This window comes from Rhinoderma darwinii, chromosome 3 (genome assembly GCF_050947455.1).
Source record: "Rhinoderma darwinii isolate aRhiDar2 chromosome 3, aRhiDar2.hap1, whole genome shotgun sequence".
Lineage (NCBI taxonomy): Eukaryota > Metazoa > Chordata > Amphibia > Anura > Rhinodermatidae > Rhinoderma > Rhinoderma darwinii.
Window position 1 is genome coordinate 293,860,902 of NC_134689.1, and position 14,485 is coordinate 293,875,386.

Here is a 14,485-nt window from a genome sequence, read left to right on the forward strand (position 1 = left end):
AAAGTCATTAGATGGAAGAGAAACACTTGGCTCCCAGATGTGTGCAGCATTATGTAACTAGTTTTATACAACAGATGGATTGCTAAAATGCAAGACATCAATCTGTGCTATATTGGAAGGCTTGAAATGCGTGGGTTCAAATCCAAGACCAAGTCAAATTGCGCCTCCGTACTGCCATTGATGTTAACTACTTTTATTCTTTACAGTGGTCATACTTCAAAGGTGCTGAACCCTTCTTCCCTGTGGATGTCACTTTATGATTTGCTTTTATGAAAAGAATCACCTTTAGGCTAGGATCACACACACAATTTTGATGCAGAGGAGTGGACAAAACAGAAAGGAGATGCATCAGTCTTTTCTTTATACCATTCCTTCCTTAATCATCTATTTCTGGCTTTGGCTCAAAAAAACTACACCAAAAACGGTGTCTAAACTGAGCATATGATCCTGGCCGTATAGCATTTGCAGAGATTACTGAGACAGAGGTGGTATTAAGTGAAGGGAATTTAAAGAGGCTCTGTCACCAGATTATAAGTGCCCTATCTCCTACATAATCTGATTGGCGCTGTAATGTAGATAACAGTGGTTTTTATTTTGAAAAACAATCATTGTTTAGCAAGTTATGAGCAATTTTAGATTTTTGCTAATTAGTTTCTTAATGCCCAACTGGGCGTTTTTTAACTTTTGACCAAGTGGGAGTAGTGAAGAGAAGTGTATGACGCTGACCAATCAGTGACCAATCAGCGTCATACACTTCTCTCCATTCATGTCCATTTTCACTGCACAGCGTGATCTCACGGGATCACGCTGTGCTGTCACCTACACCCACATTTACTTTACTGAAGTGTCTTGAGAGTGAATAGACATCACCTCCAGCCAGGATGCGATGTCTATTCACACTCCCGACACTTCGGTAAAGTTTTTGTGGGACTTTATCACACAGCACAGCTGTGCTGTCATTCACAGTGTGATATCATGAGATCACGCAGTGCTGTGATTAAGTCCCACACAATCTTTACCGAAGTGTCGGGAGTGTGAATAGACATCGCGTTCTGGCTGGAGGCAATGTTTATTCACTCTCAAGACACTTCAGTAAAGTTAATGTGGGTGTATGTGACAGCACAGCGAGATCACGCTGTGCTGAGTACAAATGGACATGAATGGAGAGAAGTGTATGATGATGATTGGTCACTGATTGGTCAGCGTCATACACTCCTCTTTACAACGCCTACTTGGTCAAAAATTAAAAAACACCCAGTTGGGCATTAAGCAACTAATTAGCATAAATCTAAAATTGCTCATTACTTGCTCAAAAATGATTGTTTTTCTAAATAAAGAAACACTGCTGTTACCTACATTACAGCTCCGATCAGATTATGTAGGAGATAGGGCACTTATAATCTGGTGACAGAGACTCTTCAAGGCAATGATGGTGACAACTGTGACCTGCATCCCCGCTGGCTCCTTTACTACTGCAGCTAAAGGAACATGCAGTTCTTCCATTTTTCATGTTTGTCCACTTCATTTCTCAAAAAAAAAAAAAAAGAGGGAACAAAACATTCAGATGCCACCATTTACGGCTTGTTTTCATCACAGCTGTAATGAACAGTATAAAAATTAAAAATAATCTGCTTTGTTAATATACATCCTATCTGCTGCAAAATGTTTTTTTTTTCAGTAGAACACGGAGAACATTGTGCCGATCAATCAGTCAAAAATAAATTCTACAACAACTGATGTGTATGATAGAGCTTATAATGTAGCATCTATTTGAAATAAGTTGTCCGCTTTGGACAATCCCTTCTTGTTTGAAGGGTCCCTTGAAAATTAGCTGATCACAAAGTGTCCCCCTGCTGGAACCCCAAGCCTTCAGCTGTCATCTGTGGGGAAAATCTAGCAGTAAGTGTTCAATTTCCCTGCAGCGCCTCCACTGTGGAAATTGAGCATTACACAGTGTCCATTCAAAACAATGTGTTGCCTGTGTAATGCAGGGCAGGTCCTCCAGAGCAAGAGATGCTTTATGTAACCTCTCTCGACTCTGGCCAAGATATTAAGACCCTGACCAGAGGAGCCCCTCTATTAATATTGAATTCCCTATATCCAACTATACAAGACATGACTGTGTGTGACCTTTGTACTATACAAAATAGCTTTTGGCATTATATTATACTTAAAATGCACAAAAATTTAGAATATTCCGTACTGAGAAAGCGATATATCTCCCCTTTAAAGCCTAGCTGTACACAATTACTGTCTTTTCTCTTAACGATTTATCAACATTTCTTTAATCTCTCTTCCACCATGAGCTCTGCCATCCTTTACAAGTTAAGTACAAAAATATATACTCCCTTAGAGATTTTAACTTCAGTTAACTTGAGAGTCTAACTTCAAAGTACATTTTTTCCTAGAGAAAAATATGTGCTATCAAAAATGATCACATCATAAGAATGTCTATGACTAGCCTAAATTAATCACAAAGATGTTTTTAACCCTCCTTGTGCCATGGACTACAGTCACCCTGACATCTTTTATTTTAAGATTGATGAAAGGCACCAAACAGGCAAATCAATGAATTCCTCTAATGTTTTTTCATGGCACGCGGTGGGTGTTCTCCATGATAAAGAATGATTTTTTTTCCCTAAACTTCAGTTCTATTAAAACCAGTATTTACTATAAATCATTAGTCTATTGACTAATGATTATATACTGCACAATAGACATATGTAGCTGTATCTCAGATATATACATGAGACATATGTAGCTGCATCTGGGGGTTAAACAAAACAAGCAAGCGAGCATGTTCGCAGCCACCTCTCCATCAATCCCCTTCCTGGATACGGCAGGCGACAGCCGCCCTACCAGATAGGACAGGGTCGGGTGGCCTCCATTCTTGAGGTGCAGGTCCCAAAGCTTGGAGTCGCATCTATCAGACATTTATGGCATATCACGTGGCTATGACATAAATGTCTTAGATGGGAATACCCTTTTAGTCACTGGCAAAATAGAGGGTGCATGTACACTATGTGCCTGCCTGCATTGTAGTGTTTGGCCATATAAGTCCTGTTGTGTACCAAAGTGATTGTACTTTACACCTCCTCTGGTTGGTATAAAACACACATGAATATGGGTATTACATTTAAAGCAAACCTTTCCACATAGTTTTACTTTTTATATATTGAATGAATTGGCACATAGAGTTAAGTAACTTTGTAAATACATGACTTATTCGATCCTGAGTGACAACCTGTATTATAGCCCAGAGCTGCATTCAAAATGCTGCTGGTCGTCATGTGAAACAGGCAATAAACTCATTGTCTGAGAGATCCCTAACAGCTTCGCTGAACTCCTACAGTATATTGCAATAGAGGAATATGTTTTAACTACATGAGATAACTACTACAGTATGTTTGATGTAAAAGGTCGACACTTCCCAGAATTTAAACCAATATTATATGCTGTAAGTATTTTCTTGGTGTCAGTCCTGCTGAGAATTCTGGGACTCTCACTTATCTCAAAAACAGCTCAAGTCTGGTGACCCTATTATAGGGAAGGAGTGATGAGGAAACAGCTGAACTTGCTCACTCTGCTTTTTCCGTATCTCACATACGGATGTAGCCATCTTTATCTTGACTCTGATAACTTGTTGCAGCGTGATATCACACAACAAAAGCCATTGAAATGTTGTTGAAAAAGTTAAAGGAACAGTGTCACCAAAATTTTTTTTTTCATGTCAGTTTTATGTTAGTGTTTTATTAAAAACGTTTTTATTTATTTGTGTGTTTGTGTGTTACTTTTTTCTATTTTTACACTTTTTCTTCCCTATGGGGGCTGCCATTTTTTTTTCCATTTCTGTATGTGTCGATTAACGACACATACAGACATGGAATACGGCAGCCACAGTCCCATAGGGACTGCGAACGGGGCCCGTTCGCAGTCACTATGGTGTACGCCGTCTGTGTGAACGGCGCATGCGCCGCTCCCACACAGTCCAAGTTGAAATGCGCGCCGTCCGGCGCCATTTTCCTGTGGACCGGAAGTCGCGGCCGGACAGTAAGATTACTACTTCCGGTCGCGGCTTCCGGACTTGTGCACATGGAGCAGCGGCAGCAGACGAAGCGGATGGACCGGAGGGAGCGGCGGTGACTGGAGCAGGTAAGTGATTTCTGTGTATGTACGTGTTTTAGTGTGTGTTTACTAGTGTATGTAAACCTACTACACTGTGTGTTAGCGCAAAAAATGGCGACACACAGTGTAGGAGGTTAGACCGTTCAAACCCCTCGTTTATCCCGGCACTAGCCAGGATAAAGGAGGGGGGGATTCTCAGAGCTCACTAGAGCGAGTGAGTTTTTCCCAATTTTGCAGCAAAAAGCAATGTGGTTGCTTTACCACATGCAATGCTGCAATTTTGGGAATAGCTCCATCTAGTGACCAGCACTGGGAAATATTATAAATTAGAATCTAATTTATAATATTTCCTGACTCGTGAAAAAAATAAAAAAAATTAGAACAATGTTTAATCACCTATACACTAATTGTTTATCTAAAAAAAAAATACATGTTTTGCTGGCAACACATTCCCTTTAAGATAAAGGATCTTTCCACTGTGTATTTAATGCGTTAAAAGTAAAGATAAAGACGGCTACATCTGTACGCTAAAATGGAGAGTGACCAGGTGCGTACAGCCACACAAGCCGTTAAATTGAATGTATGGCTCCTAGATTTTTCTATTGGTCTTTATATGAGCAGCCATCTCTTGTCTATTCACCCACCAAATGATGAGTAGAATCCTTAAATTTACTGTACTTGAACCCATAGCAATTCACTGACATGTGTTGCTTTTTATAAATATCTTTGGTAACCCAGATTTAGTGTGAAAAATGCACCTAGCTTGAATTTCTAACGCTAAACTCTCATTGACCTTGGCAATATTTCAGGAACATTAGGGAATAATATTTTTGCAAGGATAAACCGCTCTTTAATAATTTACACAAACAAGGCTTCTTTTTTACTAAGGATATCAAATTGTCTGTTCCATTAAACTAAGTTTTTTTTTTATGCCACTGCATAATAGACACTCTGTCAGATTAGCAAGAAACACCTCTGTTTATGCAAGAATCCTAGAACATACATTATCGTCTTTTGACTCCATAAATTAGATTTTGCCTATTTAAAGGGCATCTCCCACATGCCCCTGAAATGCACTGCACATGTTTATATAATATTTACGTACTATATTTATCCTCCTGGAGTGTAAACCTTTAAGATTAAGGCTCATATTAGCATCTCAGCTATATCCTGCGTGTTATTTTTGGTAAAATGCCCCCTTGCCCAAACATGGCATATAACTGATGAAAAATGTACAAAAATATATACACTTCCCCATGAAAGTCAAACAAATACACAGAACCAATAACTATGTTAAATAAACCAACATGTTCTAAGTGCCTTAAGTACTTTAGATATATTAATGTTCCAGAGGAAACTTGGATAAATGGCCTAAACATTGGAAAAACTGACTAGCTTTTTGATGTTGTGCTTTTATTGGTGAGAGACTTCTTTATCATTCTGTCACCCAAAAATGTGACAATAGTAGAAGGGTGACTTAACAAAAACAGTGCCCTTTAGCTATGTTGCGCCTACCCTTAGTATGGTTTTATTTAACCTGGAATATTAAAAATATAGCATTGCTGTCAGTGTTTTTTCTTAATTTGATGTTTGTTAGAAGGTTTTTATTTTTTTATACCAACGATGAAACAAAAGTACATTGGAACTTTGGCAGAACAAAAACAAAATAAGCACCAAGAACTTGTGGTGAAAAACATCCTTAAGCATACAAGTTACATAAGAGCAGAACAAATGTGCCGGCACTTCAGGATGAAGGGCAAATAAATCTACATTAGATAATCATAATACAATTTAGTGGGGAAGCTGTCAAACAGCAAACAGAATAAACAAAAGGGCAAGCAAGTAGAGAAAGGAACCGATGGCAGAAAGAAATGGAAGACACGAGAGAGCAGAAAGAAGGTAAAAAAGGGCGAGGGGTTAAAATAAGAAGATGGGAGGGTAGGAAGGAATGAAGATGGCTTCCATTCTCTCAATTTGGTCTTCAAGACAAATTCAATGACCTCCCGAAAGGCCATCCTGCAGAAGCAAATGAGCAAATATTTCTCAGGTTATTGAGTCGTCCACCATAATACTTTTTATGCACATCAGATAATTAACTTTATTGACTTATTCTCTTAGGGTGATCCTTGTCTGTTTTTTGTTTTTTTTTCTTTATCATTCTTCTATGGATAAATCAGAGCCTTTTTTTATTTTTTTATTGAATGCATTAGAATACCTTTGTATTCCAATATATTGCTCCTGTGCATATAGAATGCACAGGCAGCTGTTCCCAAAAAGTCATTCTCACAGGACAGCCATGGAGGCCTTTGTTAGGCCCTGGACATTCCCCTAAAACTGCCACACCCAATGTTTGTTAATACATTACAGGGTGTGATGAGGGTGCGACATTTTAGTCTTATCTGAAAGACATGTTTATGAATGTCAAAAACGAAATCTTGTCTTACAGAAGTGGAGCACAGATCTAGCCTATAAACACATTTATCATAGGTGATGTCACCTTCAGTGGCGTAACTACCGCCGTAGCAGCAGTAGCGGCTGCTACGGGACCCGCGGCATGAGGGGGCCCGTGTCACCCGCCGGCACGGGCCCCCACCATGGCCGGAGGCTCCGCTAGCAGCCGCTATGGCTGCTACAGCGGGACGCCACTGAACACTACGGCAGAGCAGGGAGGTATCTCCCCGCTCTGCCATTAACTGGTTCCCGACCGCTGGCTGTATTTTTACGGCCAGGGTCCTTAAAACCCGAGCCATAGACTTTCTACGGCTCGGGTTTTAACTTGCTGCCCGCGCGATCGGGCAGCTGAATGTCGGGTCTCCGGCTGTCAGTGACTGCCGGGGACCCTGAGGAGAGGATAGAAGCAGCTTTCGCTGCTTCTGTCTTCTCTGATCACTTGTACACAGCGCTGAATGCGCGCTGTGTACAGGAATAGAGGCAGCAGCAGCGGCGCTGTCTCTATTCCTCCCGGTGATCATGTGACTGGTCACATGATCGCCGGGTGCCGTTAGTGGCAGACTGTTGCTGGGTCTTACTAGACCCAGCACAGCCCTATTAGTGACAATCGTCATTATGAGAGGGCTGATTTCCCTGCTGTGCAGCTCCAGTTACAGTGGAAAAACATGGTGTAAAAGAAAGAAAAAAAATATATAAAGTTCCCCAAAGGTCTTTTTTGACCTTTGGGGGACAGACCATAGTAATAAAAAAATAATAAAGTAAAGTGCAAAAAAAATTGAAATAATAAATACACATAAAATACCCACCCCAAAAAAAACTTTCCCCCCCGCCAATCATTGTTGTAACGCTAGCGCTGACCCAATTACCCTAATATAGACATGTAATATATAAAAATTTATGGTAGACAATGACGATCACAAATAAAAGGTCTATTTTAGGGTAAAACTATGTTATTAGCAAAAAAATTGTAAAAAAGCTTATTTTTTTACTATTATTTTCAAACTTTATGAATAAAAATTCTAAAATAGCAAAAAAAGGTGTGTATAAAAACGATAAAAAATGAAACCTGCATTGTCTACGGAAAAAACGTCGCAAAAATCACGTCGTTAGCCCAACAAATAAAAAAGTTATACCCATTTAACTAACGTGCTAAAAATGGCTAAACGGTGTCTGGTCCTGAAGGCGCAAAATAGAGCAAAAGACATGTATCCCCCCCCTCTCCACAGGACATGTATCCCCTCTCCACAGGACATGTATCCCCTCTCCACAGGACATGTATCCCCTCTCCACAGGATCTCCACAGGATAGGGGATACATGTGTGATCGCTGGCAGCGATAGGGAGAACGGGGGACTGAAAGTCCCCTGAAGTTCTCCATCACAAACCTCGGACTTCCGGGGTCTGTGTCGGCAGCTCCGTAGAAATGAATGGAGCTCCGGTCGTGCTTGTGCGCATGCGTGACCAGCGCTCCTTTCATTTTTATTGAGCTGCGCAGACGCCGGAAGTCCGAGGTTTGCCATGGAGAAGTTCAGGGGACTTTCAGTCCCCCGTTCTCCCTATCGCTGCCAGCGATCACACATGTATCCCTTATCCTGTGTAGATCCTGTGGGGAGGGGATACATGTATTTTGTAGGACACACTGTAGGTCGCATTTTTTTGGGAGGGGGGACGCTGTATGGCGTTCCCTACAGGGGGGGAACGCTGTATGGTGTTCCCTACAGGAGGGGTGGCTGTATGGTGTTCCCTACAGGGGGGAGCTGTATGGCGTTCCCTACAGGGGGGGGCTGTATGGCGTTCCCTACAGGGGGGGCTGTATGGCGTTCCCTACAGGGGGGGCTGTATGGCGTTCTCTACAGGGGGGCTGTATGGCATTCTCTGCAGGGGGGTTGTATGGCGTTATCTACAGGGGGGCTGTATGGCGTTCTCTATAGGGGGATGTATGGCGCTATCTACAGAGGGGTGTATGGCGCTATCTACAGAGGGGGGGCTGTATGGCGTTATCTACAGGGGGGGCTGTATGGCATTCTCTGCAGGGGGGTTGTATGGCGTTATCTACAGGGGGGCTGTATGGCGTTCTCTACAGGGGGATGTATGGCGCTATCTACAGAGGGGGGGCTGTATGGCGTTATCTACAGGGGGGCTGTAAAAAAGGCACTATCTACAAGGGGGGGTTGTGTGACACCCAGGGGAGGGGGGCCCCAGTCAAAAGTTTGCTATGGGGCCCAGTCTTTCCTAGTTACGCCCCTGATCACCTTTTATAAAATATGTCACTGACATCAGTCCAGTTACATGACATCAATGTAGAAAGTAGCAAATCCTCTCCTATGCCCTTTTGTTCTTACCACATTGAATGTTGTGATTATTTATAATCTATAACATTATTCTTTCTTGATAAATAATTCCTTCCCTCTTTTCCTTTAATCTGATTTGTCAAGTCTTCCTTCAACTTCAATACGTGTATATGTAGTGCAGCTTTTCATTTGTAATAAGATCCATAAAATGTTGAACAAAATAATAAAAAGTTTAAAGAAAAGATATTAGTAAGGAATTCTAATCTAAAGAGCAAAAGCTTTAGAGATGAAGTGCTACACCTAAGGCTAGTTTGATCATTTAGATGAGGAAAGTATGTTCTCCAAGTATGTCATATTTTAGTATTAGTTTCCTATTCCACGGGTTTCTACAAATGTAAATTTTTAATGTTACATCTTAAGTACTACTACTATGTTAGTACCAACACTCAGCTATGTGCCAATCTGACCAGCTGTAATTACCAGTCCTTTGCCATGTTTTTTTCACGTAACACATGGTCCAAAACCTCACCCCATTACCCCTGGTAGTTTTAGCTAATAACACACCTCTCAAATGATAGTCTACCATTCCATGGCCAAATCTGCTCTGAGAAGTGAGGCATCTAGCCAATACACCAGCAATGATATTCCTTATCCCAGAAACTCATATAATGTTACCTAAACCAGGACATAAAGCTGAAGAACACTTTTATCTGAGTAGATATAAAATATTGTTACATTTGTAGCGAATTTGTATTATTATGTAATTTACTTTGACTGGTGGATTGTAATCCACTAGATGGGTTGTTCTGTTAAAAAAAAAATTGAGACATGAGGGAGATGCTCTATGATGAGGTGTTGGAGAGTCCAATATACTGTTCTGGTGCTGGGTCCTCTGCTGTCTGTGCCCATTCCTGCCAATAGAGATAACTTTCTTGTGTTATTTTATCAAGTCCTTTACAACTGACAAATATGGGGAGATTTGTACAAATACTATAAAGCAGCCATTCACCATTCATCCTTACAGCCGGAAGGCTCCTGTTCCCCTTGGTGTATATTCTGTTTTGTTTCCACATTCGGTAATAACATTTGTCCAGCTCTTATTGTAAGTCATCGCCCATTGGATCCACGTTGCAGAAGCTGAGATATATTTACAACATTTGAGGCCTGATTTGTGTTTCATTTTTACAGCCAAATGCTTTTCAGTCAACACATGTGGTATAAATATCAACAGAGCTTCCACTCCAAGTTGCTCTTGGATAAAGTTTATAGCATTCATAGAAAGGATCTTTTGTTTCGATGTCAAAAAATATCTCAGAAACTGCCAACTTATATCAAAACTCTAAAGACCAAGATCTAAAAAAATTCAGCATGATTGAAGGTTGCCTTGTCTTTCGTATAACTATGTGCTGTCAGTTGGGAAGTCTACGTAATCTTTTCAGGTCACACCACCTTCTGATAGAAAAGGTTATAGGCTGTATTTTTACAATTTACATGTTGAGTTGCAGTATGGACCGCTATATCACAGTACATTCTTTTTGTATTTTTCCTGAAATCTGTTGAAAGACAAAAGAAAATCCAGTGGAATACACCTGCAAATAAAGTTACATATTCCATCCTATAATGTGTGTAAAGTAGAATATTCCTCGGTTATAGACACATTGGTATTCAGTAATTCAGGAAGCAGGAGCTATTTAGTAGGCAGAAGGCACTGAATAGGTAGAGGCTATTGAGGAGGCAGATGGTCTTGAGCAAGCATCGGATATTGAGAAGACAAAGGGTCTTGAGGAGGAGGAAGAGTGTATTGAGGAGGCAGGAGCTATTTAGGAGGCAGAGGGCACTCAGTAAGTAGAGGCTATTGAGGAGGTAGGTGGTCTTGCGTAAGCAAAGGGCATTCAGAAGACATAGGATCTTGATTAGTAGGAAAAGGGTATTGAGGAGGCAGAAGGTCTTGAGGAAGCATAGGGTATTGAGAAGACATAGAGGTCAATCTATCAAACAATTTACGCCACGTTTTCTGGTGTGGAAAAGACGCAATTTGTGCAATATTTTGCCAAATTTACTTTTTTACGCCGCTGACTGCACTTTTTTGAAAAAGTAGATGCAGCTTAGCCAGAAGGGGCATGGCACAACCGTGGACTAACAAATTTAATATAATTTATATCGGAAATTGGCAGAAATTATAGCGCAAATCTATGACAGTTCATAGCTGCTGTAGATTTGCTTTCTGGATGTCTTGACGGGGGTGTGGACCCACTGGGCCGTACCGCCGCCGCGGTATAGCAGCTGGCCAAACAGGGTACAAAGTCAATGTCTATATTTCGGATAAAGATACCTGTGGCAATTCAGACAGTAGCGATGGTTTAGGCTCGGATGGAACTCTGGCAGCAGGCAGACAACAGGTGCGATGAAACACAGCGGGTGTAGCAGGCGACACAACACGACTCCAACTCTGTACAGCACAGGAACACCGTAGCACAGGATACAGGTAGCAGGAACGGGAACACTGGAACTGGAAAACACTCGAGGGACCATTTGCAAAGACAGAAACGGGTACAGACAAACAATGCTCAGGCAATGCAGGAAGGGGCAGGGTCCTTCTTATAGTCCAGGGTGATCTGGGAGCAATCAGCTCAATCTCACACGTGTGCACTCTGGCTCTTTAAGGCTGGACTGAGCTCGCATGCGCACCCTAGTGGTCATTGTGGAACAGGACGGCCGCATGTGCTGGCATTTCTGGAGAGAAAGGTGTCGACAGGATGGGAGGGGTTCGTGGTCAGCGACCACGGACGTTACACTGGAGCACAGATAGCCAGAGATGTGCAGAATTTATAAAGAGGTGTGTGCCTTTCTAATAAATTTGGCGATTCTTACTCCAGCTCACTTTTGACTGGGATTAATATATATAACCACATCTGATAAATTGTTGCTCTTCTCTTTATTAGGTTCACCGTATCCCACACTTAACTGGCTGAAGAAAGACTTCCCAATGCCAAATAACTCATTTGTGCTTTCAAATGGTTCTCTTCTGCTGACAAACATCACAGAGGAAAGTGAAGGAACATACATGTGTATTGCAACAAATGTTCTTGGAAAAACAGTAGCAATGTCTGCTCTGCACCTATCTGGTTCGTATCAGAATCTCTAACTGCATTCTTTTGTTATGAGCAAGTGTGTGGTGAAGTTTTATAATCTTATCAGTTTTTATGGCATTCCTGAGAAATAATAGCTGTAGCAAAAAGTTGTACCCTTATTTCCTAAATTCTTAATTTTAATGAAAAAAGGCAACTTTGGATTATTTTGGAAAATGTAACCTTTAGTCCAACATGTGGTTTGAGCATGACGTCTGTCTGGTGTCTCTTCCAGCTCATTACCCTGGTATTTTACTGCACTTTACATGTGCAAGCTAATGAAATGCTAACCAACCCTCTTAAAATTTAAGGTCAACCTTTTCTTTTGAGATCTGCATATCTTCCGCAAATTTCAACATATGTTCTCTGTCGACAATGCTTTGCTTCCAAGGCTTGGTTAATCTCCATTTTACAATTTGTAACAACAACTAAAAAAGTGTTTATTTGTTGCCATTTTGTATTAAAGTGTTGGTTTACAACATTGGGTAAGTCCACAAAGCAGTGTGAAAGAAAGGCTTTTGTAATATACTTTACTTATTGATTGTTGTTGCCCTGCTTTGCCCTCCATGCTTTAACGCCTAACAGCTAAAACCCCCTGATGCGCTCCCTCACATAAAAACATAATAATGTCCCAGCTACACGCATGGATCCTGGCAACCGCATGCTCCTAACACAATGATGTGTTCCCCATAATTATACAACCGCAGAAGTAGTCGCTGCCAGCCAGTAGCGTAACTACCGCTGTAGCAGCCGTAGCGGCTACTATGGAGCCCTTGGCATGAGGGGGCCTGTGCCCCCCCATGGCCGGAGGCTCCGCAAGTAGCCGCTATGGCTGCTACAGTGCGACGCCACTGAACACTACGGCAGAGCAGGGAGGTATCTCCCCGCTCTGCCATTAAAGGGGTTGTTCCTACAAAAGACATGTATTCCCTATCCACAGGATAGGGGATACATGTGTGAGTGCTGGGACCCCAAGCGATAAGGAGAACGGGGGACCGAAAGTCCCCCCCCAATGTTCTCCATGAGAAACCGCGGACTTCCGGAGTCTGTGTCCTGTGGATAGGGGATACATGTCTCTTGAAGGACAAACTATAGGCCGTTCTTTTGGGAGGGGTTTGGTGCTGTATGGCGCTATCTACAGGGGGGGGGGCTGTGTGGCGTTATCTGCAGGGGGGGCTGTATGGCGTTATCTACAGGGGCTGTATGGCGTTATTTACAAGGGGGGCTGTATAGCGTTATCTGCAAGGGTGGCTGTATGGCGTTATCTACAGGGGGCTGTATGGCGTTATCTACAGGGGGGGCTGTATGACGCTTTCTACAGGGGGGCTGTATGGCGCTATCTACAGGGTGGGGGGCTGTATGGTGCTATATACAGGGGGCTGAATGGTGCTATATACAGGGGGCTGTATGGCGTTATCTACAGGGGAATCTATAGGGAGGCACTATCTACAAGTGGGGGTTGTGTGACACCCAGGGGAGCCCAAGTCAAAAGTTTTCTATGGGGTCCAGTCTTTCCTAGTTACGCCCCTGCTGCCAGCCATGGTGACATTTTGTCCATAGTGATGTAGTGCCCCAACTGGCTTTCATGGTTACATCTTTATGGATGACGCATCATGTAAAGAACACTGGCAGCAGGGGAACGGAAACAACTTAAGCAGATACAATACATAAATGACATTTTCTCTTTTAGAAAAAAATACAATTAACAAGCTTTCTATTCTATCACACTATCTCATGATTTACTAATATATGGCCATTGTTACATTCAAGGTGGAAACCCCCATAACCCTCCATTATCTGTGCACAATGGTCAGTTCCACAATGATACAGTCCGTTGAGTGTTTCCCTCTGCGTTGTGGAAACTCTGACTACACTAAGGAACAGTTCACGAAGTCAGTTACCTGAAGACATTTTTTAACAAACTACCTGTATATTATAAGTGTCTTTCTTTTATACTGTTCTGCATTACTCAATATGGTGTTAAGGCTATGTACACCTCCGAAAGTGATTCTTTTTTTTAAATAAGTTATGAACTGAGATGTGATCAATTACAGGTGGATCCTGCATGTCAGAGACATGCAGAATCGGCTGACACTGAACCTGTCAGTCCCGCGGACCTGACAGGTACAGGATTCAGCGTAAGATACTGTACAGCTGCTCTGTATAAAGGATACAGAACAGCTGTATCTCAAAAAGTCAAAATTATTTTTTACAAAAAACAATTATAAAGTTGCACAAAACACACTGATTGACCTTTTTATTAAAAGAAAATCGTATTCAAAGGTGTACATAGCCTTAAAAGGAGATCCTACACTTTCACGGTTACCTTCATTCTAAAGAACGTTCTATTTCCATTGGTTTCCTTGTCAACATGTTCTGAAAACCAAGGAACAGCAAAATGTTTTGAATTGAGTTACCCTTTAATTATAGAATGGTGTTATACATTGGCATGATGACACCAGAGAGGTTCTCAGTGGTTAGATGGCTGGCT

General features: G+C 41.7%; 1 protein-coding gene and 1 long non-coding RNA gene across 2 annotated transcripts in view; one reads left to right on the forward strand and one right to left on the reverse strand.

Annotated features, from left to right (window-relative positions):
• The window catches only part of ADAMTSL3 (ADAMTS like 3), a 465,354-nt gene that overhangs the window by 408,545 nt on the left and 42,324 nt on the right, over positions 1–14,485 (forward strand). Inside the window, exon 24 of the mRNA XM_075858077.1 lies at positions 11,809–11,991. Within this exon, the coding sequence (XP_075714192.1) occupies positions 11,809–11,991 (183 nt within the window). The remainder of the gene's footprint in view (positions 1–11,808; positions 11,992–14,485) is intronic.
• Positions 1–14,485, reverse strand: part of LOC142749707 (uncharacterized) — a 43,029-nt gene that overhangs the window by 1,579 nt on the left and 26,965 nt on the right. The window lies entirely within an intron of this gene.